This window comes from Ochotona princeps, chromosome 3 (genome assembly GCF_030435755.1).
Source record: "Ochotona princeps isolate mOchPri1 chromosome 3, mOchPri1.hap1, whole genome shotgun sequence".
In the NCBI taxonomy this organism is placed as follows: domain Eukaryota; kingdom Metazoa; phylum Chordata; class Mammalia; order Lagomorpha; family Ochotonidae; genus Ochotona; species Ochotona princeps.
Window position 1 is genome coordinate 79,723,532 of NC_080834.1, and position 24,205 is coordinate 79,747,736.

Sequence of the window (24,205 nt, forward strand, 5' to 3'; positions counted from 1 at the left end):
GGGGTGTGAAGGGGCATATGTGGCCTGGGGAGGGCTTTCTGGGCACCATCAGCACTTCTTATCCCCTTTCAATCAAATATTAGGTCCCTTCCCCAGCACCCACACCCACCCAAACGGCACCAGGGCTGACCAGACTTTTCCGACATGCAACCCCTAGAGGCAGGTGAGAGAACAACTGCAGTGGCTCCTGTGACATCTTTAAGATGTGAGTCAGGGCGGTGGGCGGGCGGGATAAAAAAAAAAAAAAAAAAAAGATGTGAGTCAGTTCTGACTGACCCCAGGGCTGTACAGGCTGTTCGCTGCGGCTGTCGACCGACCCTAATACTCAGCAGGGCGCTGGGAGCATTCTGCTTAGAGCTGCCCGGCCCTGCCTGCCCAGCACCACCTACAAAATTGCAAGGTGGGCTGCAGTTCCAGGAGCTTCCCTAGTGAGATTCTCACGTGGAGGGACCCGTGGAAGGTTGTCTCAGGAGACTTCTGTCCCCGACACTTCTGCAAGGCTGCTTGGGGCTGTGGTTGGCCCAGGGGCCGCTTGCCTGCTGAGTTCTTACATCCTGGGATTCTCACATCAGATGCACAGGACAGAAGGAAGAGGTAGGTAGCATCTGGCTTCAGAAGCCTATTGTGGGGGCAGAGGGCTAAGCTGAAGTTCTAGAAGATGGTCCATAGGTGGGCCCCTGCCACCCACTTGGGAGACCTGGATGAAGTTTCAGGCTCCTCCACTCTGCCTTCCGAAATATAAATCAATCTCTCTCTCAATCTCTCTCTCTCTCTCTCTCTCTCTCTCTCTCTCTCTCTCTCTTCTTTTAATGCTGGGGCTGGCGCTGTACTGTAGTGCGTAAAGATGCCATTTGTGGCACTGCCATCTCATATGGGCTCCAATTGGAGCTCCAGCTGTTCCATTTTCCATGCAGCTCCTTGCTGATGTTTATGGGAAAACAGCAGAGCATAATCCAAGTTTTGGGGCCTTGGGAAGACGCTCCTGGCTTCAGATGGGCCCAGCTCTGGCCACTGCAGCCATTTGGAAAGTGAACCAGCGGATGGATGATCTTTCTCTGACTCTTTCTCTTTTGCTGTAACTGTGCCTTTCAAATAAATAAAAAGGTACATCTTAAAACAACAATAACAGAGAAACCTGATCTTGGGGGCCAAGATCAGTAGTTTACCTTTTGCAAAATACATTATATAACAAACAGGGAGACTCTCCTCTGATTTTTAAAAAAGATTTATTTGAAAGATAGAAAGATGCTGTCTTTTTTATCTGTTGGTTCGCTCTCCAAATGGCCCAATGACCAGGACTGGGCTAAGCCAAAGCCAAGATGCAGAAACTCCATTCTGATCCTTCATGGGGGTGGCAGGAGCTTAAATACTTGGGCTGTTGTGTGCTGCATTCCCAGGTGATTAGCGGGGAGCTGGATTGGAAGCAGAGCAACTGGATGCTAAGCAGTACTCCAGTATGGGATGATGGAGTTGCAGGCAGTGGCTTAACTGGCTGTGCCACAATGTTATTGCCTCTGATTTTTTTTAAAAAAAACTTCCTCAATTTATGTAATCTATGTTATTAAGCATTTTACAACACATGAATCCATTGAATTCTCATGGCAGCCCCATGAAGAAGGACTATTATCCCTATATGGAGATGAGGAAATTGAAGCATAAGACAGCTGAGTGCACCAAACAAGGGTAATTTGAATTCTGGAATTATTCCACAAACTTTTGATCAGGGTTCATTGACCAACATGATCTCAAGCACGTTTTTCTTTGGACAAATTGCTGAGAAGCAAACAGAGAAAACTCTTTAACTACCTTCTTCTTAAAGCCACGCTAAGCGTCTTTGGATTTTGTGTTGTAGATGATAAGCCAATGTTTTTGACCTCTGCCGTACCCAGTATAGAAACAGGCTGCACCAGTTTGTGCCCCAGTCCCAGTCTGTACTCACCTGTGCTCTGTTCTGTTAGCTGTCCTTGGATCTGCCATCTCTCCCCCCTCTGCCTTGGCAGCCAGCTGGGGCAACACCCCCCTGGTTCACCCTCAGCACCTCCTTGGACACATGCTAGGTATTACCATTCCTTCAGCTGAAGGCGTTGTGACTGTTGAAAGGTGATGATGCTTCTTCTCAGAGTGGAATTTGGGCAGGCAGAGAGACACTGGCAAGGCGTATCTGAAGGGACTTCAAAAAGTGTGGAAAAATAAAATTGAATGACATGTGTGTGTTTGTGCAGTTTTAAAAAAATGATACATGCTTACAGTGAACTTTTCTTGTATGAATGGATTTAAGATCTTTTTTTGCATCAAGACAATCTCATTTTTATTTCAATTTTCCACAATTAAAAAAAAGCGCTCTAAGGGTCTAAGTAGGATATGGGAGGGTGCATGCATCATGATCTAGAGCTAGGAATGGCAGGACCCAGGGAAGGGAGGAAATTGCTGTGAGATGAAGCACCCTGCAATGGCGATGGAAGGCAAGAACCTGTGTGTTACGAAAGGCTCAGGTGCTTGATCAGCCTGCAGAGGTCAGGGAAAAGGGCTTTGGGCATTTCTGTTGGTGGAGGTATAGATTTTCAGAGTAAACACAATGAAGCATGCTCAAGGTGGCTGTGGTAAAAGTCCTGGAGACTTGCGAACATGGCTTTCTATTCCCTCTCCCATGTGGCTTTAGCATTGTAAAATCTTTGAGGGCAGGGATTGGCATTATTCATGCACTATTGGATTTTCAGAGCCTCTGGGTCCTCCCTGACTTTGTCCTATTGCAAAGTTTGATGTTCTGTAGGCACCCATGCATTTTCACGTAAGTGAGGAGTGGGAGGGAGAAAGGGACGGAGGTGGAAAGGAAAATCTATTCAACAGTAGAACATGGCCATCTCCGGGAGTGCCAGACAGGTGTTCACAATCCTTCCCTGCATTTCTTTCTTATGGGCTTACTGTGCACAGGAAAACCCGCTCTCCTGGAATACTTTATTCCACTGGGTCAGAGACAAGGGACCAGAATTCACCTAGGTCTCACTCACTCCCGACAAAGACAAAGGAACTGTGACTCCAGGAGACAATACTGTTCAAGCAAAAATGGCTGTTTGTCCAAAACCTTTGTCTTACCCATGTACTGTATTCCCACAGTAAATACTCACCCACAAAATTGCAGGTGCAGCTTCCAGTCTAAGTGTGCGTACCCTTGCAGGATGCTCGCACCTTCACATGTTCCCACGTTCTTAGTGGGATGAAGTCAGGAGAAATGTTGTGAGCACTTTCTCTGTGATAATTGGTTCTTTAGAATCTTGGATATTACCCAGGTGCCCTTAGCTCTTGAAATAAAGACTCGTGTTTGAAAGTGTAGCTTAGGACAGAACTTGAAAACAATAGGTTGACTAATCGTAATACAAAGATTAGTGTACCTAAACCACATGTTTTTTTATTTATTTTTCAATGTGTTTCCTTCGTAATCTTTCATGTGGCTCACCCTATGCGGCTTGTGTACTTGTTGAGAGCTTTTCTGTTTTTTTTTTCACCTTGTTTTTTTGCTGAACTCACTTTTTCTGAGACCCTCTTTCTTGAGCAGAGCTGAGTTTCACCTCCCCGTCTGCCAGCGGCCTGGTCGGTCACAGAAGAGGCCACAGCTGCTTCCTGGAGGCCCTCTGGGCAGAAGCATGCGCTGGTGTTTCCTCCTGATCTGGGCCCAGGGGCTGAGGCAGGCTCCTCTCCTCACCTCAGGTAAGGCTCGAGCACCTCTCTGGGCAGAAAGGAGGCTGAGTGTAGCAGGGATCCGGGATGCTGCTGTGGAGCAGGCTGCTGGCACCTGCCACACCTGTGAGAGGGGACAAAGTGCAGTCATTGGAGTTCTGAGGGCTCTAGGGTGGGAAAAAGCAGCCCTGGGAGTGAGCTCAGTGCTGGGCAGCTTTTGTAGGTCCCAGGGTCTGGGTGCTTGCCTGGCTGGCATAAGAAAGCAAGGAGGGGAGGAAGCAAGGCAAAAGGAGTGCTCAGCACCTGCTTAGTAGACGCTCCAACTGTTCCATCCTTTCTGCTGTCCTTAATGGTCAAAAATGTCTTCATGGATCCTCCAGATTCTACCATGGTATTTCTTCACATATTTCTTCAAATAATGCATTTCTTCAATATTTAAAAGCCTGTGGTACATATTTCTGGGGGCAGAGGGATGGACCACGATATTTAAACACTATGGCATAAGGGAGTTTGGGTGTTGCTTTCTGACCCACATGAGGGTGCAGAGGTACCCAGGGTTCGGGGGAGTGCTCCATGCTGAGGAGGGTAGCTTTCCCTGGGAGAATTCCAGTTCCTTGCCAGACTCCTCTTCCTTGGCTTTTTGGCTTTCCTACAGGCTTTTCTGGGCATCATAAAAGGCCAAATAGCCAGGTTTTATTTCAAGGGACAGTGCACCCAATGTAGAAATGGTGTGCGGGAAGACATACAAACCAAACCAAAAACAAGAAGTGGTGTCAACTGACAGGGGCTTGTACTTAAGTAGGGGAACAAAACAGGTATATGAAAATAACCAAAGAGTCAGTCGGCTAACTATGCTGAAGAGCCGTGTGCTGTCATTAGCCACAAGCCACGGCTTATTCAGGATGCAGGCACTAGGAGTGGAAGGTGGAAATGCAGGGCTCTCAAGGACCCGGGGGAGGAAGTGGGGCTTTGAGAAGCCTTCAAATGGGAAGGGGGAGAAGCAGGCTCTGGGGGTGGAGGTGGTGAGGTGGAAGGAGATGGGCTAGCCTGGACTGGAAGGACATGGAGAAGGGGAAGCAGAATGGAAGGGGATGCTAGATGGGGTTGGGAACCTAGAATGGCTACTGCATGAGGGGAAATGAACACCAATGACAGTGTCTAAGAGGGAGTGGCTGGAGAGAATGAAGAAGCCGTCATTCCAGAAGCCACTTCCAGCCCTGAGCACCTTGGAATCACTGCAGGAGGTTCCAGGTTCATTGCTGACCCGGGATTCATGGTGCATCTTCCTCTTCCCCAGGCATGATAGTCACAGCGGGCAACCTTTCTGCAGAGGAAGGTGGCTCTGCCATCTTACAATGTCACCTTTCTTCCATCACGGCCGAAGTGACGCAGGTCAACTGGGAGCAGCAGGACCAACTTGTGGCCATTCGTCATGCTGATTTTGGTTGGCATGTTTCTTCAGCCTTCAGGGAACGGGTGGTGCCAGGCCCCAACTTGGGCCTTACCCTGCTGTCACTGACTGCAAACGACACAGGGGAGTACTTCTGCATCTACCATACCTACCCCCATGGCATTTACAAGGGAAGGATCTTTCTGGAAGTCCGAGGAAGCTCAGGTATTCTCACAGGTGCACAGTGGCAAGGCCCTCCTCCTCTGGCATAGGAGATGCCAACAAGAAAGCCCCTAGGGAGCAGGGCTTCTCAATCCTAAGCTTGAGAATCACCTGGAAGCTTCCAAGAACTCTGGAATTGGGCTCTCCAGGACAGAGCCTAAGATGTGATGTGTGCAGAATCCTACTCTTCCTGCAGGAGAAGCAGCTCTGACCCAGGCCGGTCAGAGAGAAGGTGGTCTCATTTATTCAATTAGCAGTCAATCATGTAGAATTAGTCCCTAAATTTATTAAGAGTGGAGCTGGTGGAAAATAAAGGCTGTGTGGAACTAAGTGTAAATAACTTACATCCAGTGGCACTTGGAAGTTTTCAAAATGCCCTCCTAGATCAGCTCAGACACCTGGATCATTTTTCTGGGAGTTGGGAAATGATCATCAGACCTGGAAGTTCAGAGGAGAGAATGGCACAGGCTCTGCCATCCCTGCTAATGGGCTGGGGAAGGTAGCGGAAGATGGCCTGGGTGTTTGGGTCCCTGCCACCTATGCACAAGGCCCGGATGAAGCTCTGGACTCCTGGCTTTGGCCTGGCATGCCCCAACTATTGCAGCCATCCGTGGAGTGAATCAGTGATGGAAGATCTCTGTTCCTCTCTCTCTGACTTTGCCTTTGAAAATATACATATATATATATAATATATATAATTAATGCTCTCTCTGTTTCTCTCTCTCAGTCTCTCTCTCTATATAAAATTAATGTTTCCTTTCAAATGGCCCATCTTAGCAAACCTCCCACATAGGTCAAATTCATCAAACAGTTGGAAGTCTGGGCTCTAGAAGCATTGAGCCTAGGTAATCTTGGTCAATTACTAAATCTTTTCTCAATTTTCTCATCTATCAAACATGGTGAATAATCTCATGAATTGATACAAAGTTCTTAGAACAATAATAGGTACATAATAAACTTAATAACCTCAAGTTCTTACAGTATTTATAGCTGCATGGTTAGAGGAACCTGGAAGAGCTAGCAGGGCAGGGGAGCTGAATTGCAGCAAAAATAACAGTGATGCTCTTGACCATTTGGAGATCTTTAGTGCAGGGCCATCTGCCTGGGTGCCCACTGCCAGGCTGCAGTACTGGGTAGAGGGAGGAAGATCTGGCAGAAGTCCCTCCTTGGGATGGAGCTCCTAAAAAGTAGAGAAAACGAGAAGAATTTTATCTGTTTTCTCAGGCCCAAGCAAGAGCCTTCTGGAGCTGTGACTCCAGCCAAATGTACTGCTCTTTGAGGTCACAGTGAACAGCTGTTCCCCAGGGTAAAATAGGAGCAGTGAGGTGCAGATTTCTCCCCCAGTTGTCATGGAGTAGCTGGGATGGGGGCTTGGGAGATATTCTACTGGACCTTGGTCAGACACTGCCCCAAGCCTATATGTTTCTGCCCTTTATACTTTTGCAAAACACCGGAGAACACCACTGGCTGCTTTCAGTTTCTTCCTGTTTGTCAGTTTAGTGTCAGTTCCTGACCTGGGGTGCTAACCCCTCTTTAGTTACTTTAGCTCCCACTGTGGCTTCTCACGGATGTGGAGTGGTCAGTCTTTCTTTACTGCAGCTGAAACACCTTAGTTTATAGTTATAGTTTCCAGGTTCACAATCCAAGGTCAGTGGCCCCATTGGTTCAGACATCTGGAAAGCCAGAGAATGGAAAAAGGACGATCACACAATGATTCCAGACACAGAGCACACCCTTCATCAGCTTTCTCTATGGTCTCTCCTTATAATGCTATCGTGATTTGGTCATGGGGCTCCATTCTAGCAACCGAATCAAGTCTCTTCCCAAAAGTTCAGCCTTCAGACCCCATAACTGGATGATCCTGCCACCGTGAATTCATCCACTAAAAATCTGTTCACAATTAACATGAGGCTTTACAAGGGGTCCAATGTCTGCATGAGTTTAGGGAGCCAAATCCTGTACAAACTCTGCCATGGCCTTAATTTCAAACTGTACCCTAGATCCCTGTCCTAACACCAGAGACAGCTCTTATTCAGTATTCAAGCTCTTATTGCCCGAAGTGAGCCTAACCTTTGAAGCAGACCCAGCAGTAGGCACAACTGTTAGGAATCCGTGATGCAGAGTCCACCCTTCCTGACCCTAAGCATAGTGATACTGTCATGTCTGCTCATGAAAAAAAAGCTTTTTAAAAATTTATTTGAAATAGGAGAGAGAGAGAGAGAGAGAGAGAGAAAGAGAGAGAGAGAGAGAGAGAGAAAGTGGAATCTTTCCTCTGCTAGTTCATACCCCAAATGGTCTCAGCAGCCAGAACTGGGACAGTCCAAAGTCAAGAGCCTAGGATCCAGGTCTTCCTCATGAGTGCAGGGGCCCAAGTACTTGGGCCATCCTCCCCTGCTTTCCCTATTAGGGAGCTGGATTAGAAGTGAAGTGGCTGGGGCTCGGGCACAGCAAGTGATGGCTGAATCCGCACACAACACCAGCCCCCAGAGTTGCTTGTAATTCAAAGACCTTGAAATCTTTCCTCTGTGACTGAGACTAGTGGAACTGGATGCTTTCATTCAGTCAGAATTTCTAACAAAATTGATATTAATTTACTAAAGCTGCTATGGTCTTTATTATCTTTAAAATTAACTGAAGTCATTATCATAATCTTCCCTAAATCTGATCATGGTTTTAACCCCTTCTGTCTTTATGTGTCCACATGGTGTAAGAAAACCCAGTTCTAACGCTGGCTCCCACCCTGCTCTTCCTTGTGTTCTAACCATATGTTCTTTTTGGTTCTATGGCTATCCCTATGTAGCTCCCTGCAGCCTGTCTCTGATGACCATTTGCCTCCTACATGCTCTCTTTCTCCTTGAGTGAACTTTCTACCTGTGGCCATCCAGTATGGACACTGCCTATGATGTGACCAAGTCCTCAGGGCAGGTGGAACACAATGTGGAAAATTCGAATATTGCAGACATTTTGCTTATCAGAAGTGATCTAATTTTTAGCACATTTCCAATAATCTAAGCCCTTAATCAAATGGATGGAGGAAGGCCCAGGCCTCTGCTGTCTCCTTCTTTTCTTTGGATACTAGGTCCTGTCCAAGCTCCTAAGGAGAGGTATAGATGGGAGGAGGCAGCCTGCAATCCCTGCTCTGCAACCAAACACTCACTCATGGGGTGACTGTCTTGTTTTTCTCATTTCTCTTTACACCAAATATTACTCATCTTTTTAAAAACTCCCCATCTACCCTTCCTTGTCTTCTACCAGTTACATTTTCATGGTTTAATGGAAATATACTTGTTCGTGCATCATCCATACCACTAATATTTACTGAGCATAAAGATCTAGCTGTCGGGTGCAGAGAAAATAGCAAAAGCTAAGACTCCATAGCCGTATTTCCCTCTGGAACTTCACAGCCTAGCTAGGAAAATGTGCTATGGGGCTTAGGGTACAAATTTATATGCATTTGTAATTTAATACTAATTTTATTTTAATGTTTAATTAAGATTTTTTACAGATAAACTTTTATATACATGAAATTTTAATAAAAGAAAATGCTCTTTTTTGGTAAGGAATCATCTGTTTATTTCCATAATTACTGAAATTTTGTCATATAGAGCAAAGGAGTATTAAAAATGATCCACATGGGTGTCAGACACATGATGTAAACCGTTGTTCTAAAGATGAATCGTTGATTTCATGCCGGGCTTGGTGGGTCCTCCGTTGTCCAGAGTTGGGCTGAAGTCTCCAGTCCTATGATAGAGCAAGGACCTGGCCACTGCCCCTGGTTGTGTCTAGAGAAAGGCTCCCCTGGGAAAGGCAGCTTCATTTCTGACCTCTGCTTTGTCCTCCCTCTAGTGGCTGAGCAGAGCATCGGATTCCAGATTCCACTGCTGGCAGCCTTGGCTACATTGCTGGTGGTCTTGTGCGTGGCAGTCGTCGGGGTGGTCGCATTGGCTGGAAAGGTAATGGCTCTGGCTGGCCTGGGCACTCCCAGTCCCCATCAGCACTCACAGCCTCAGGTCTTCCAGGCCTGCTTTCTGTCCAGGGAGAGACCCAGATGCGTGCTTCTTCACGGATCTTTGTGTCTTTTCTGGGGTATTTGGCTTGCCCTTCAGTGCAGTGTTTTATGTTTTTCCTCATCGCTCACCCAGGCTGTGACTCCCAGAAGGTTGGACCTGTGTCCTCTTCATCTTGCTGTCACTTACAGTTCCCACATTCTGCCCGTCCCCTAAGTCCCTGCTCTGAAAGTTTTAATTTATCTACTGTGAATTTGATGCATCTTGGATGGCTGCTGCGTTCTAGGGCTTTCTGTGCATTTGTTGATTTAATTTTTAGAACTCTTTGGTAGTACTGGGTTACTCTGGTCTTATGCAGGATGAGAAATAAATACTTCTTAAAATGCATTGGTAAGTGTATGACAAGAAAGACAGCTTCTAAATTTAGTTACTTTAGCTTAAGAGGTCATGCGGTCCAAAGAATATTGGGTGGGGAATTGAAAGATTCAATTTCTGCTATTGACTGAATGTGTGATTTTATAAAAGGGGATTCATTTTCCCAGGTCTCCATGTCTTTATCTACGACATGGAGTTCATAATTCTGCTCTTCCGTATCACTGAGTTAGAACAGGTGGCATAGTTCATGTGAAAGCTTTATAAATAATGAAGAAATATAATACTGTCCTTCTTGTGTCATACAATGGTGGCTGTTAGTTAGGATAAGCTAAGAAATTTCTATTCCTTGTCTAGTCTGCTTTTTGGACTCCCAAGCCAGTCATGGTCGCTTTTTTTAAAAAATTAAGATTTATTTATTTGAAAGGCAGGTCACATAGAGAAAGAAGGAAGTAGAGATGGAGAGAGAGAGAGAAAGATATTTTCCATCCTATTGGAACTCAAACCGGTACCCATATAGGATACCAGTGTTCCAAGCGGCAGTTTAAGCCACTGAACCACAGTGCCTACCCCAGGTCATCATAATTCAAGTTTCCACACAAACATTTTGGATAACAAAAACCTGTGACTTCCAACAGTGTTTTCTAGTGTTACCATGATCTTCTTCTAAAAATCTGGATCCAATATTCCTGAAACTATGATCCTACTTAATTCCCAACTCATGTCTGCAACCCTAATATCATTCTCTTGACTAGGTAGTTGTGCAGTTATTATTGGTACCCAAACAACCCTCAACTTGCTTGACTTACAATTTTTCAACTTCACAATGGTGTGAAAGACATTTAGTAGGAGTCATTTGGAATTTTGGCCTTCTCCTGGTCTAGCCTTATGCAGTGGGATCTTCTCTTGCAGTGCCATTCCAGCCAGGCAGCTATGTAATAAGCAGTGGTCTGTGTGGGTAAGTGATGGTGCTCAATGAGGGAGTTATGGGAAATGCATTTTCCACTTACAGAATCTCAAATTTATGTTAAGGTGATGAGCCCATTGTAGCTTGAGGAACATCTCTATAAGGTTTTATAATTCTCATCCCATTTCTTCATGTCTGTGTTTTTCCTTATTCTGTTTTACCATCTTTTGAATTAAAGTACTTTTTATTATTAAGAGATCTGTTTGTTAGTTATGAATTATTTTGCTACTCTTTTAGAGGCTAAAAAGTCTATAATATACCCCTGGCTTTCTATATATTAGTACTACCTGAAGTAGAACTTGTGATCACTTCTTGAATTATGCAATAAACTCGGAGCATTTAAGTTCTTTAACTTATCTCCCCAACTTATTTCTGTTACTATAATACATTTGAGTTCATTGTTTTTACATCCCCATATTGTTATCACTGTTTTATGAGTCAATATTGTTTTAGATGGATGTGTTCTTCTCGTCCCTCTTGCCTTCATACCTTTCTTGCCCTCTTCCTGGGGAATATCCTTTGGTGCTTCTTTTATTATGAGGAACCATCTTGGTTATTATTGGTCTACAAGGGTGTTTTTCTTTTTATAAACACTACATTTATTTTGCTAGGTATTCTATTGTGACAGTAAGTTTCTTTCAGAATGTGGAAACCTAATTCCATTGTCTGGCTTCCTGTATTTCAACTGAGAAACTTGATCTTACTTTGCTCCATGAGTTTTTCCACCTTCCAGTTAAAAATTCCCATCTTTCGTTTTTAGTAATGGTGCAATTAACTTTTTTATTTATTCTGTTAAGGGTGTGGAATGATTTTAGAATCTGTGGCTTATATGTTTTACCAGTTTGGAGTCATTCCTGGCCATTAACTCTTCCTATAGCACTTCTCCATCTTTGTATTCCTTCCCGTCTGAGCTCTAATTACAAAAAAGTTTCTATATTTTAGACACTTTCACTTTTTCTTATATATTTCATATCCTCTTATTCATATTTTCCACCTATTTGTCTCATCATATTTTGGAGTGGATGTTTTCTGCTGACATACCTCCAATTTATTAAACATCTTCTTTGAAGTTTAAGTAGTCTGCAGTCTGTCAAATCTCCTCTTTAAATGATTTGTAAATATTAGTCAATCATTTTGTGCCTGATAATCCTCCTAATTGGACCCTGTGGGTCTCTTCCGCTGTCCATCTTCTTGGTCTTTTGCGTATCTTCTTGACTGGTATTGTTCATTCTACATGAAAAACAGTGACAGTCACTTGAAGTTATAGGTGTTATCATTTTTTTCCAGATTGGATTTGCTACCCTCTTTGACAGGAAACTGATTTGCAGGTGCTAACAATTCCAAGTCACCTCAGTTATGTCTGTGAGGAGAGGATTTCAAGCTGGACCTCAGTTTCTGGTAGTCTTTCATTGCTAGGACATGATGAGTTAGCATCCCAGTTGAAGATCTGTGGCATTTGCCAAACTCCCCCTTCCTTGCTAACTTTTGAATTCCAATCTTCTCTTTATACCTCCAGCTAGAGGCTCTGCACAGTGTATATGGCTCTTAGGCATCACTTCAAGCAATTGCTTCCAGGAGTGAGTCTCCCCAAATGTTCATCCCATCTCCCTGACTTTCCTTCTCCTGACTGGTGTTCATGACCACGAATTGCTCACAGATTTGGCAATCTCTGATTTACTCAAACACAAGTTTCTAATATTTTTTAAACTTTCTAATGGTTCTCAATGGAAGAGTTAGTTGAAAGCAACCAAATCGAGCATAGTTCCACTGGAAGCAGAACTCCTTTGAGTTGTGTTTCACATCTGCATACAAAGCTTGACTTTATTAGCTGGATTCCCTACTCTTTCAGATGAGCTATATTGGGTTAAGACTACCCGTGGTTTTCAGCTCATCCATACATAATGTCTGACCAGACATTTAGCCCCTGCCTGGCTGGCTGGCTCATTGCCAGTCCAAGCAAGGGAGGCATTGGCTTCATCTTGCTTGCTAATGAATTCTTATCTCTGCCTTTTCCCCTTTCTGTCTCTCCCAGAAAAGGATTACCTTTCAATCTTCTCTTTATTCTTGTTTAACTTCTATATGACTTATTTTGCTCTTGAAGACCATCAAGAGCTAAGTCCCTCTCCAGGTCTCTGATTTGAGATTAATTAAATAAACTAGAATTGTTTACTTAAGAGAATGCCATTTTATTGTTCTTCTGCTTAGAGTCCATGGTATTTGGGCTTTTAAATTGTCTTACTTCTAAGTCCTTTCCTTGACCCTTATTGTATATATTTTCCCATTGTTGTAAATTCTGCTTACAGAACTATATTTTTTACACATACTGATTTGTATTATCATTGAGTACAGTTGGACTTTAAGTCTAATATTTTATATTTAATTTTTTTTCAGTTTTCTGTGTAGATAAATCCACTTCAGTTTCCTTAAGCTACTTTTGATCAGGGGTTGCTTATAAAGACAATATCTTCTCTTTGACATATATTCTATCTCCAACCTGATCTTCAGGTTGAAGAACCCAACAACTTTCACCCTAATATTGTTTATCTGAAAACATACTGGAATGAAGATTCTGAAAGGTAATTTGATAGCAGAATCAAAGTAATGTTCTTTTGTCCACGTCTCCTCAGTTGTAGGTCCAATAGTTCCAACAGTTCTTGAGGCACCAATCAGATTTTGCTGATTTCTTTTTTGTATGTGTGACAGACATTCTTCAAATAGAAGAGAAGCTCACACAGCTGATGGTTTTACTTGGAAAGTTATGTAAAGTTTTATACCCACTGATGGTTATCTGATCTCCCAACTTGCCTACAAAAGTTTTCTGTGTCTCTTGATTTTAAGATTGCTGCTTTATCTGGTTCAGAAAAGTATGGCCATTCACTTTTCGTCTTTCAATTGATTTGGTTAGATAGGAGACTGGAGATGCAGCAGCAGACATGATTGGTGCTATTGAAGAAGGCAGAGGTCCTCAGTATTTGTATTAATGTTTTGACTATTGCAATGGACATCAACAAGAAAGGAACCTGCCGAGACATGAAGAGAGAGATGCACAATCTCTGTGCTGGGAAAGGAGCTTCCATCATGACGAGTGCACCAATATCCTCTAATGTCACAATGGCCTTCAGCTCTGGAATGGAAGGATTAAAAGCAGTGGAGCATGTTTTCCCATTAAAGACTCAAATAACTTTGATTACCTTGGGGGTAGACAAAGAGGAGAGGGTAAAAAGAGAGAATCTCGCTGTCAAGTCCTGGTGCTCACATTTTCAATGTTTTATTAATGATCCTTCTTGGTGATTTTCTGTTTTCTGTCTGGTATATGTCCTCCCTGCTTCTTACTTATACTTTGACAGTAATCACCCGTCTCCTCTGTCACCTTGTTAAAAAAACTTAGTGCCATGCTTCTCAAGGTCCCAGTAGGGACTAATCAAACTTGGGTGTTTGAGGAAGGTTTAATAAGAGGACTTATAAAGATATAGGCAGAATATAAAGAAACCATAGAGGAGAGGCATGGCAGACTATACTAACATCTCTAGTTCTTTCCAGGACAGAGATGAGGATGGTTATTGGAACTTGGAAGGAGACAGTTATGTGGTAGGGTCACCTTAAGTGATCTAATCTTTGAGGGTCATAGCAGTCCAAGGCTACCTACAGAGAGAACACCTCACTCTCCATCTCTGTGTTCTTCTAAACACTAGCTTAACCGAAACAAGTTTGAAGACTTGGGAACTCAATGATTCAATGCATATTATAAGGTTGAATTAAGGTCCAGACTCAGCTGGAAACTGGAGCCAAAGTGTTTGCAGATGGGGAAACTGGGCAAGGAATATTGATTTTCTATAGGACAGGGCTGGCTTCAGTCTTTCTTATGTGAGTTGGTTCTTTTTTCAATATGTACATAGTATCATTATTGACTGTCCATCTACATTTCTCCTAGGAACACTATTCTCTTTTAAGTCATCTTAATATTCCTGTGGACCCATCTTCCTTGGCTTACATTGCAGCAATTATCTACATTTTGTTTGCTAAGTGCTGCCAACTGCGTTAGACTAATCTGAATTCTCCCTCTCCCTATTGTGAGGGGTCCAGTTTTCTGAAAACTTCTCCCATCTCAGCAAGATACCATTGAGCTTCTCAGTGACGCCAGCTCTTGCATCACTAGTACATTCCTTCCACCTTAGTAAACGAAGTGTTTCTGGAATCTTCTCAAGAAGATCAAGTTATAATCACCTGTTGGGTTTTTGCAATTATTCAGGGATTGATAAAGTTTCTTTGGAAAAATGAAGTTTCTAAGTCTTAGGTTTCAAGGGGCTTAAGGTTCCTGTTAAAACAATTCCACTCTAGATGAAAGTGCTTTAGGTAGTATAGAAATGATTGAGAATGGCTGTGTTGCAATAAATTTTTACTTTTAAACACTGAAATTTGAATTTCACACAAATTTAGAAGATTTTTCATCTTAATTTTATTTGAAAGGCAGAGTTAAGGAGAGAGTGAAAGAAATCTCATATCCCCTGGGTCATTCCGCAAATGGCCCTAATGCTGGAGCTGACCCGAATGCTGGAGCTGAGCCTATCTGAAGTCAGAAACCAGGAGATTCTTCTAGGTCTACCATGTGGGTGCAGGGACCTAAGGATTTGAGCCATCTTCCACTGCCTTACCAGGCCATAAGTAGGGAGTAGCATCAGAAGTGGAGCAGCCAAGACTCAAGCCAGCATCCATATGGGATGTGAGTGCTGCAGGTGGAGACTTAATTGTCTATGCCATGACACAGGCCCTGAATTTCATATGATTTTTATATATGTTATTAAATATTATTCTTTTTGATTTTTCCCAATCACTTAAAAATAAGTTTTAGTCTAGATTAAAGGTACTGAAAGTTGCAGTACATGATTAAGAGAAGAAAGCTCAGTATGAATGTGACCTCAGGCGGAGTCTTGGTTGAAGCCAGAAAGAATATAGGCAGTTTGTCCTGCCTGCAGACAGGAAGTTAGTTGGCTTTGTGAGATTTTACCTGGGTTGGATATTGACTGCTGGCTTTGCATCAAGGAGGGCACACGCACAGTTCTGAGAAGAGGCCTCTTGGAGCCTAGGAGAAGGGAGTGTTAGGCAGGGACAGGGATCTGGGCAGAGCACTGATGGTATTTGCCATAGGTCCTGAGGGTCAGCAGATTGAATTATTTGAGGATGTGGCTTTTGGAATCAGACAGATCTGGGTTTGGGTCCTGGCTGTCATTGCAATGACTTCAAAATTCCCCAGTCTCTACCTCCGTCACCCCTGGAACTAGCACATGCATTCAAAGGTCAATGATCTTTGAGAAGTAAAAGTTAAACATTCTACATAATTCTTTTGATTCCCAATTCCACCGACAACAGAGGTGTGCCTAGACAATTTCTTTAACCTCTTCCTACAGGACTTCCATGAAGCTCCTTTTTCTTGCCTCGCTTGCCTCTGAGAACTCTGGGCCTTGTACTCTTGAAGATGGCTTTGCCCCTTCAGTTTTAAAACCTGCTAATGAGCTTGACATGGCAGCCTTGCCTTGAATGCACCAAAATCCCATATGGGTGCCGGTTGTAATCCCTGCAACCCCACTTCCCATCAGCTCCCCACTTGTGGTCTGGGAAAGCAGTCGAGGACGGCCCAAAGCCTTGGGACCCTGCACTCATGTGGGAGACCTGGAAGAGGCTCCAGGCTCCTGGCTTAGGATTGGCTCAGCTCCAGACGTTGTGGCCACTTGGGGAATGAATCATTTTTCTCTCTGTCTCTCCTCCTCTCTGAATATCTGACTTTCTAATAGAAATAAATCTTTAAAAAAAAAAAACCTGCTAATGACTGAAGGTTCCTTTGTACTGAGAGACAGCTTCTGTGTGTCCAGACCGCACCATCTGCTGCTGCATGGTGTGGAAGGGGTAGGAGACAGCACAGGCCAGTCACAGTTGTGACAATATGGGTGACCATCCAGCTCACCAGCCTGTGGTATTCTTGGTGTCACAGAGCAGGCTGTTTGCCATATCTTACATGCTGAAGTAGGCAGCCTGGTAGATGCCATTCACAGACAAGTGAAAGCCCTGATACAGGACCTGGATCCCATCTAACTTGGACTGATTTTTCCCAGTCCCCCATACTTCGAGTTCTGTACACTGTTCCTTCTCAAGGCAAGTTCTTAGGACATGCAGATAGTATATGAAGGAGAGAGGTGGCCCCAGTCACCCACCTGGAGGGAAAGTTGGAGTCAAATTCCCTCCAGAAAGGCATGTACTTGTCTATGCCTCTCAGTAGGACCTGCCTGCACTTTTCCTGGAAGTTGAGACTGAGGGCTTAGGTGGCATGGTGGCAGATTCCATGAATCCTCCTGAAAGACAGCATGCCATCCCCACTCCATGGGGGCACAAATGCTGTGGTGTATGATGCTGTTGCACTGCTCGTCCATGCCATTTGCTTGCTTGGCACATTGGACCTTCAGCAGCAGCTTGATGTGCCCAATGAGGGCATGGCTGTCTTGGGGATGGAAGCAGGGATGCCTCTGGCCAGGAAGTTCTTGACCAAGGAGATGGCAGGTGGACAGCAGGTGGACAGTGTTGTGGAGGCAGGAGTGGAGAGCTCAGGGGAGAGAGGACACTGCTGGCTGAGCACTGCTGCTGCTAAGAACCAAAGGACCTAAAGTTGCTTTCCACAAGCTCCTCTCTTAGGCATTTGTTAGGGGCGTGAAACTATAAAAGGGAATACAGCACAGACCCTTCCTTCTGTGAACTCACAGTTTGGGGCCTGGAAAAGACAGAAACATGTTCGAAGAGGCATTGAACATTACAATGTAGAATGCTTGGGACCATGCTAGAGTTCTCGGGAGGAAGACAACTCTCCCTGAGGGGACTGAGAAGGCTTCTTGGACAACACACTATGGAGAAGTGTGGACAATTGCCCAGGGAACTACAGAGCATAAACAATGGGTATAGAATATCTGGATTTGAAGGGGTATGTGCATTAGAAACTGCAAATGGAGAAGCAGTTTGCCTGAGTAAGAAGAGTATAGCCTGGAATCAGACAAAACTTGGTAGGTGACTTCACCTGTCTGTGCCTGTTAGTACTTTAAAAAGTAGAAAACTTAGTGGAGTTGGTGTTGAGCTTGCAAAAGAGCTTGTACAGTCCGTGCTCAGAGCAGAGCATCAGTGAACAGTAGTTCTCAGGATTCAGGGGCACATGGTTACAGAAGCCCAGCAGGAGGTGAAGCTGGGAAGGTAGATGCAACCAAGCTACAAAGGGTATTTTGGGAGCATTACAGTCTCCTTCGGGGGAATGCAGTGAAATTAGAGATTTCCTTCCTGTAAGAAAGAACTTTTATGCGATTTTAAAATGAAATTTAAAGAATTTTGCATATCCCTTGAAGTCCACTGGTGCATTCCAGGTTAAGAAACATTTTATAGATAAGGGGAGCTATTGGAGAGTTTTAGCCAGAAGTATGGCTTGATCTAGCTATCATTTTTGCATGACCATTCTTGTGATGCCTGTTTGGAATTGAACTAGAGATAAGAGGAACTGTGTATGCAGCAAGTGTGAGGTTCAAGTGAGAAAGAAGGCATGAGAGTAGAGATGAAAAAGAGGGAGGAGATTTCAGGGTATTGAGGAATAAAATTGAATGACATTTTACAGATGATTAGCATTTTATTTTAGCCACAAGGTTGCTGATTACCCAGTGCAATAAGCTAGGGTAGAGTGTGTAGGGGCAGGTGCAGCATATAGGGGAGAGAATGTGATGATTTTGGTTGAAAAAAAATGCAACGTGTGCTTGTAATACACTGGCGGTTGTGTGGCAATGCCCAGTTAGCAGGTGGAACCTGGTCTTTGCTCAGGACAAATGTGGACTTGTGGGGGGACTAAAGGCTTTGGGGGGTTCTCCAGAAGACAGTTGGTAGTTATAGATATTCATATGATGAAGTGGTTCAGAATCTTAGGTGTGAGAGAGCAGTGGGTGGAACCCGGAGAGCCCCTTGATTTGTGGAGTTAATGTGCAAGGATTAAAAACAAAAAGGCAAGCCTGGCTGAAGACTGAGGTGAGGGAAGAGGGGAAGGATAGGAGTGCAGAACAAGGTAGAGATATGCCATGGATGAAGACATGGAAGCTGATTTCGAAAGTGAAGAGTTCAGCAGTACGAAATGCAGTAGAGTGAGATGAAATAGAAGCTGTGGGCTAGCAGGTGCACATGTGTGAATATGTAAGAAAGGAAGAGAGGGACATTGTAACTGTATGTCCTGTTGAAGTGTAACTTTTGTATAACATCTCTATGTAATTTATGTGGTACCTTGTTTTTAGAAGCAACCTCTTCAGATGCATTCTGCAGAAAACGACCCCAGGCAAACGCCCACTGAGCAGGTGGAAAGGCATCCCAGTGCTCCCTCTTCTCCAGGAAGCTGTGACCCGGCAGCCACTGCCCCTGCTGACCTCTACACAGAACAGAGGGGAGATGACTATGATGAGCCTCACGACTACTTTAATGTCCTGAGTTACAGAAGCCTGGGGAACATCGGCTTCCTAACAGAGACAGGCTAACAACCAAAGGCATCTTTAGGAGACCCTATCCTGTCTGTGCTGTTATAATGGATGTATAAGCATCAGTGGTTTTGTGTGTGTGTGTGTGTGTGTGTTTTGAGTGATCGGATGTCATTCCCTTCCACAGTTTCATTTCTTCTTTCTTTTCCATTCCATTCTGGAAGACCAAGAATGTATAGTTTGTTCCTTGATCACAAATGCAAAGTCATACAAAACCTTGCCCTGGTTCTCAATCTGGAAGCCTGAGTAGATCCCATGGCTCTGAGCAGCATTTTCCTTATAATAGCACTGGAAAGGGTTTTTTTTGGGGGGGGGGGCGCTGCAGGGTTTTGTGGTGGGCAGTGTGCTTGCACAACCATTTTCATTTCATTTCTCATTGCAATTTCATCACTCTTCACCCATTCATGTAATTTTAGAATCAAGAGAGGTCTGTATGACCCATTTATCCCACTTTTGGGAATATATCCTAAGGAATTGAGATCTGCATATGAGAAAGGGATCTGTAATCCTATAGTCACACCAGCACAATCTAAGGTAGCAAAGATGTGGAGACAGCCCAGATGCCCATCAAAAGAGGAGTGGATAAAGAAACTGTGATATATCTACTCCATGTAATACTGCTCAGCCATTAAAAAGAATGAAATTCTACCATTTGCAACCAAATGGTCCCAACTAGAGACCGTTATGCTAAGTGAAACAAGTCAATTCCAAAAGGACAAATATCATTTGTTCTCTCTGATATAAGGTAATTTTCATGCAAAATACAGGATCAGTGTCCTTTTAATACTGTTCTTGCTGGAACTCATGGTTTTTGGTAGTTTTGTTTTTATTTTCGTTTTTTACAATAATCTGTTTTCTCTTATGTTTTGCTTTCTTTCTCATTTCTTTATCAACACATTGGTCATTCAGTAGCATGTTATTTAACTTCATGGCATTGTAAATTTTTAAACTTTATTCCTGTTGTTGATTTTGTTTTATGGCTCTTCATTTAAGGGAATGTATAGTAGCTGTGTAATAGAGACTATCATATCCAGATGTGAGGATACAATAATACAGTCTTCATCTGTACTTCCAAACCAAAGATAGACTCGCAATGAAACTATTAAATATATCTTGACATTAGGATGCTGGACTCTGTGCCCTTGTCCATGCCTACAATGTCAGAAACACTTAAGGAGCAGAATGGTGGACTTATGACTGTTTTTGAAGACTATACAATTGTAAAAATATGGGGAAATCAGTGGTGGTGGTGGTGGGGAGAAACTTGGGGAGTGGTAAGGGAAATCCCAGAGCCTGTGGAGTGTACCATAAAATAAAAATAAAATTAAAAAAGAAAAAAACTAAACAAACAACAAACAAAAACAAGGCAGGTACTAGCCTCCCCTTGGGGAGAATTGAGGATGATGAAATTTTGATTTCTGCCCTTCAGAAGATGGAATTAAACGGGGAAGACACCAACAGTAAAAGTAAGTGCACAAGACTTAAGTCTTCTTGAAAAGTCAACTTAAGGAGAGGGTGTCAGGCTGGGCACGTGGGTGTGTTTGTGGCTTGGGAACATAGAGGGAGCAATGAGGCTGGTCCAGGAAAGTTGAGAACCTAAGCTTGATGGAGCCGGAAGTTCCACAGGGATGTTTCTCATGGTACTCAGGGGCTAAGGAACTTGAGATTTTATTTTCTGGGCAGGCATTTCAAGCTGTGATGTGCTCCCAGCCCATGAGTGATGGCCTGACAGAGGACTACAGGCTCTTCCAGCTTTTGTGTGCTGGGGACTCCCATAGGAAGGTGGATCCACCAAGGGACCAGGTCTTAGCATCTGGGTCAAGGTCAGCCTTTTCTAAATCAACCCATTGGGCCACTGAGAGCAGCATCTGTCCTCAAGCCAAAGGAAAATTGGATTTATAAGCATAGGGTGATGATGGAGGGTTAAAAAAGCAAATCCCTTCAAATTAGCTTTTCTGAACCCTTTTATTCACTCCCTGACCCTTTCCTGCTCAGTAGAGGTTCTGAGCTGCTTAACTGCACTTAGACTGGATTGCTGAATAATTTTATCCTTCCACCATCTCTCCTGAAGACATCAGTAGGAAGGCTGGATTTACTGCTGATTTTCTCATATGGGCACAGGAACCAAGAGGAAAGTAAAGCAGGTTATCCCTAGTCAACAGTTAAAGCACAACTCCCTTCCCTAAGAATGAGCAAGAAGACATTTCAACATCTTCTCCTCCATGGGTTGTAATTTGTCTCATTTTGGCCAATCTGGCATGAGGTAGGAGCAATGAGCTGAAATCTGCCCAGTGCTCCATGTCCCTCTGAGAAAAGACAGATCCATATGTAATATTTGTGAGGGCAGTTCAGGGTTTCTGTTTCACGAAGCCAGTGCACACCAACTGAGAGTAGGACACAATTCATGAATTGGAAATGAATTAAGATTCAATGACAAAGAGGGAGTGATGTTTTGATTTAGAGGAGATGTATGTCGGGGGCAAGGCTGGCCTGAGAGGTGAGTGTTATTTAACATCATTATGATAATCAGGAAGCATCTATAAATACCACTGGGTTGGTGGTAAGATGCAAAATGAAAATGAGATGTAATTTGACAGAAAATAAATTTTAAAGTGGAATTCCCCAAACTTGATTCTGCTTTGAGAAGCAGAGAAGATACTTTCCTCAAAGCCAGATTCCTGGAGACACGCACTGCCCACGTTAGCCACCTTCCAAAGGCAGCTGGGAACACCTGCCCGGGCCTTAATGCTACGGAACTGTGTTGTGAGTGTAAACACACTCCAGATTTCAAGGGTTTAACATGAGTAGTAAGAATGGACACTCACTTAGCAATGTGAAAATATTGATCATATGTTGAAATGATAACTGATCTGTGTTTTTGGTGCTAAATAAAATATATTACTAAATTGGCTTTATCTGTTTCCTTTTTTCAAAATGACCATCAGAATGACAAATGTGGCTCCCATTATGTATGTTGGGTCATGGAATTCTCGACTCTTAATCCTAAACCACACCGGCCCTGGGGAGTGGAGTATTTATATTCATCTTACTGTCTTTCTATGTCTGTTGCTCACTGTCTCATTCTCTCTCATTCCAAATAGCGTTTAAAGGAGGTTTTCTCTTGTTTTGTCTTTTGAGATATCTATATGGGAGAAACCTGGGAAGTGGGGATTGAGGTAAGGGAGTGGTAAATTCTTTTTTTTTTTTACTTTTTATTATTTTTAATTCATTAATTACATTGTATTATGTGACACAGCTTCATAGGTACTTGGGTTCTCCCCACCCCTCCCCAAACCCTCCCACCATGGTGGATTCCTCCACCTTGTTGCATAACCACAGCTCAAGTTCAGTTGAGATTCCCCCATTGCAAGCATATACCAAAGGGAGTGGTAAATTCTGACGGGAAGTTTATATGCACTCCTGGATCCTCTCTTGGATTCCCTGACAGGAGGAGCAGAGAAAAGATGAGTCAGAGAAGGGGAGAAATGTGCCTCCTGATTCCTTGCCCAGCTTCTGGACTTTCGCTACCAGAACTGAGTAACAATCCAGAGAATGATGCTGAACATATCAGAGAAATTTTGAAGGTGGAGCTTTGAGAGGTAGTCTTCATAAGTGGACAGGTAATATTGTTCACGTCTTTTCTCTCTTCCTCCGTGAGCCCCAGAAATGAATCATCACATACTGAGCTTCATACAGATTCTCTCAGCGCAGAGCTGGATGTGGACACAGCACACTGCAGAGGGAACAGGCAGCAAAGCTGTGGACTTTGGTTTTGTTCAGTCTTCTGATTCTTCCCAGTATTGCTCTGTGGCTGCAACTCAGCCCCACTGCAAAGCACAACAAGGAGGAGTCTAATGTGTGGCAAGAGCCTGAGCTTTCTTGAAGACAGAACTAAATACTGGCTGTTTGACATCCTTTATTTGCGTAAGGTAGGGATAGAATAATGCTATCCAATAGAGTTTTCTGTGATAATGACCATGTTCTATGTGCTGCTTTTATGGTAGCCAGTAACCACAAATGACTATTGAGCACTATTGCGCACTTGAAAATGTGGCCAGTACAGGCCAGGGTATTACAGTCTACTGATTTATATGAGACAGGAATGGGAGCAGACTGAGTAGGACAAGGTTGTACAGTGAGAATTGGGATTGGGGACAAGCTGGGCCAAGCCAGGCTGCAGCATTTGAAGATAAAGGCTAAGACAGATCAGGGGCTATGCCAGGTTGGGTCAGAACAACCACTAACATGCACGAGATCTGTAGATGGGAGCTAAGGGGACGCCCTGGCTGGGGTGTGATACCCATTGGTGAGCCTGAGGGTCAGGGTGGGGGCTGCGGTCTGGTCTGGATATGGCTGCCTGGTACCTCAGCATGGGTGTGGACTGGGTCTGGGATGTGCTGGACTGGGCTAGGCTCCAACAGCCACTGGTGCTCGTGAAAACCAGGGTGGGTGTAGGTCCCTGCTCCTGCTGAGCCATGTGTGAGCTGTGCCTGGGTACAGACCAGGCTTGGCTGGGCTGTAGTACCCAACAAGAATCAGAATGGGTGAGGGCCAGTCAGGAAAGGCCACTGTTTCTGTGGGACAGAAGGTGGACTAAGTAGGGCTGGCACATACACTGGTGTGTGCAAGATCTGGCATTGCGAGAGATTCTGATGGAGGAGCTGGGGTAACTCCTCTGTTGGGACACACTCCCTGCAGGTGAATGCAAAAACTGGGATGGGGAGCAGCCCAGACCAGACCAAAATATAGTAGCCACCAGCACACATTTGGCGCAGGTTGGGGGTAGGTCAGGCTAGGTCAGTTCACATCACCTGCTGGAGAATCTGAGCATCAGAATGGAGTGTGGGTCATGCCAGGTTGGGACACGATACAAACCAGTCACATTAGGGCTGGGATTGGATGCTGACAGGGATGGGATAGGTTGTAGCCCCAACCAGCATGAGCTAGAATTGGGGGTGTGCCAGGCCTGGCCAGGCTGTAGCACCCACTGGCAAATGCTTAGGTGGGACACGTTGCTCCAGACTGGTCCGCAGCA

General features: G+C 44.1%; 1 protein-coding gene across 2 annotated transcripts; it reads left to right on the forward strand.

The window, feature by feature from the left end:
* Window positions 1-3,284: 3,284 nt before the first annotated feature.
* Window positions 3,285-19,469, forward strand: TIGIT (T cell immunoreceptor with Ig and ITIM domains). Of its 2 annotated transcripts, XM_004577890.2 has the most exons (4): window positions 3,285-3,705; window positions 4,973-5,290; window positions 9,134-9,240; window positions 18,934-19,469. In XM_004577890.2, the coding sequence occupies exons 1-4, from the start codon at window positions 3,642-3,644 to the stop codon at window positions 19,168-19,170; spliced, it is 726 nt and encodes a 241-aa protein (XP_004577947.2). In that variant the 5' UTR covers window positions 3,285-3,641; the 3' UTR covers window positions 19,171-19,469. The 2 variants fall into 2 exon arrangements, with proteins under 2 accessions (XP_004577947.2, XP_058517903.1); XM_058661920.1 differs by lacking the exon at window positions 18,934-19,469 and having other exon boundaries at window positions 9,134-9,676.
* The last annotated feature ends 4,736 nt before the right edge of the window (window positions 19,470-24,205 follow it).

Bases quoted from the DNA above. Each gene is read 5' to 3' on its own strand.
- TIGIT (XM_058661920.1), top strand. From the start codon at position 3,642: ATGCGCTGGTGTTTCCTCCTGATCTGGGCCCAGGGGCTGAGGCAGGCT. The intron at 3,706-4,972 runs GTAAGGCTCGAG...CCTCTTCCCCAG, and splicing joins GGCTCCTCTCCTCACCTCAG to GCATGATAGTCACAGCGGGC. The intron at 5,291-9,133 runs GTATTCTCACAG...TCCTCCCTCTAG, and splicing joins GGAAGTCCGAGGAAGCTCAG to TGGCTGAGCAGAGCATCGGA.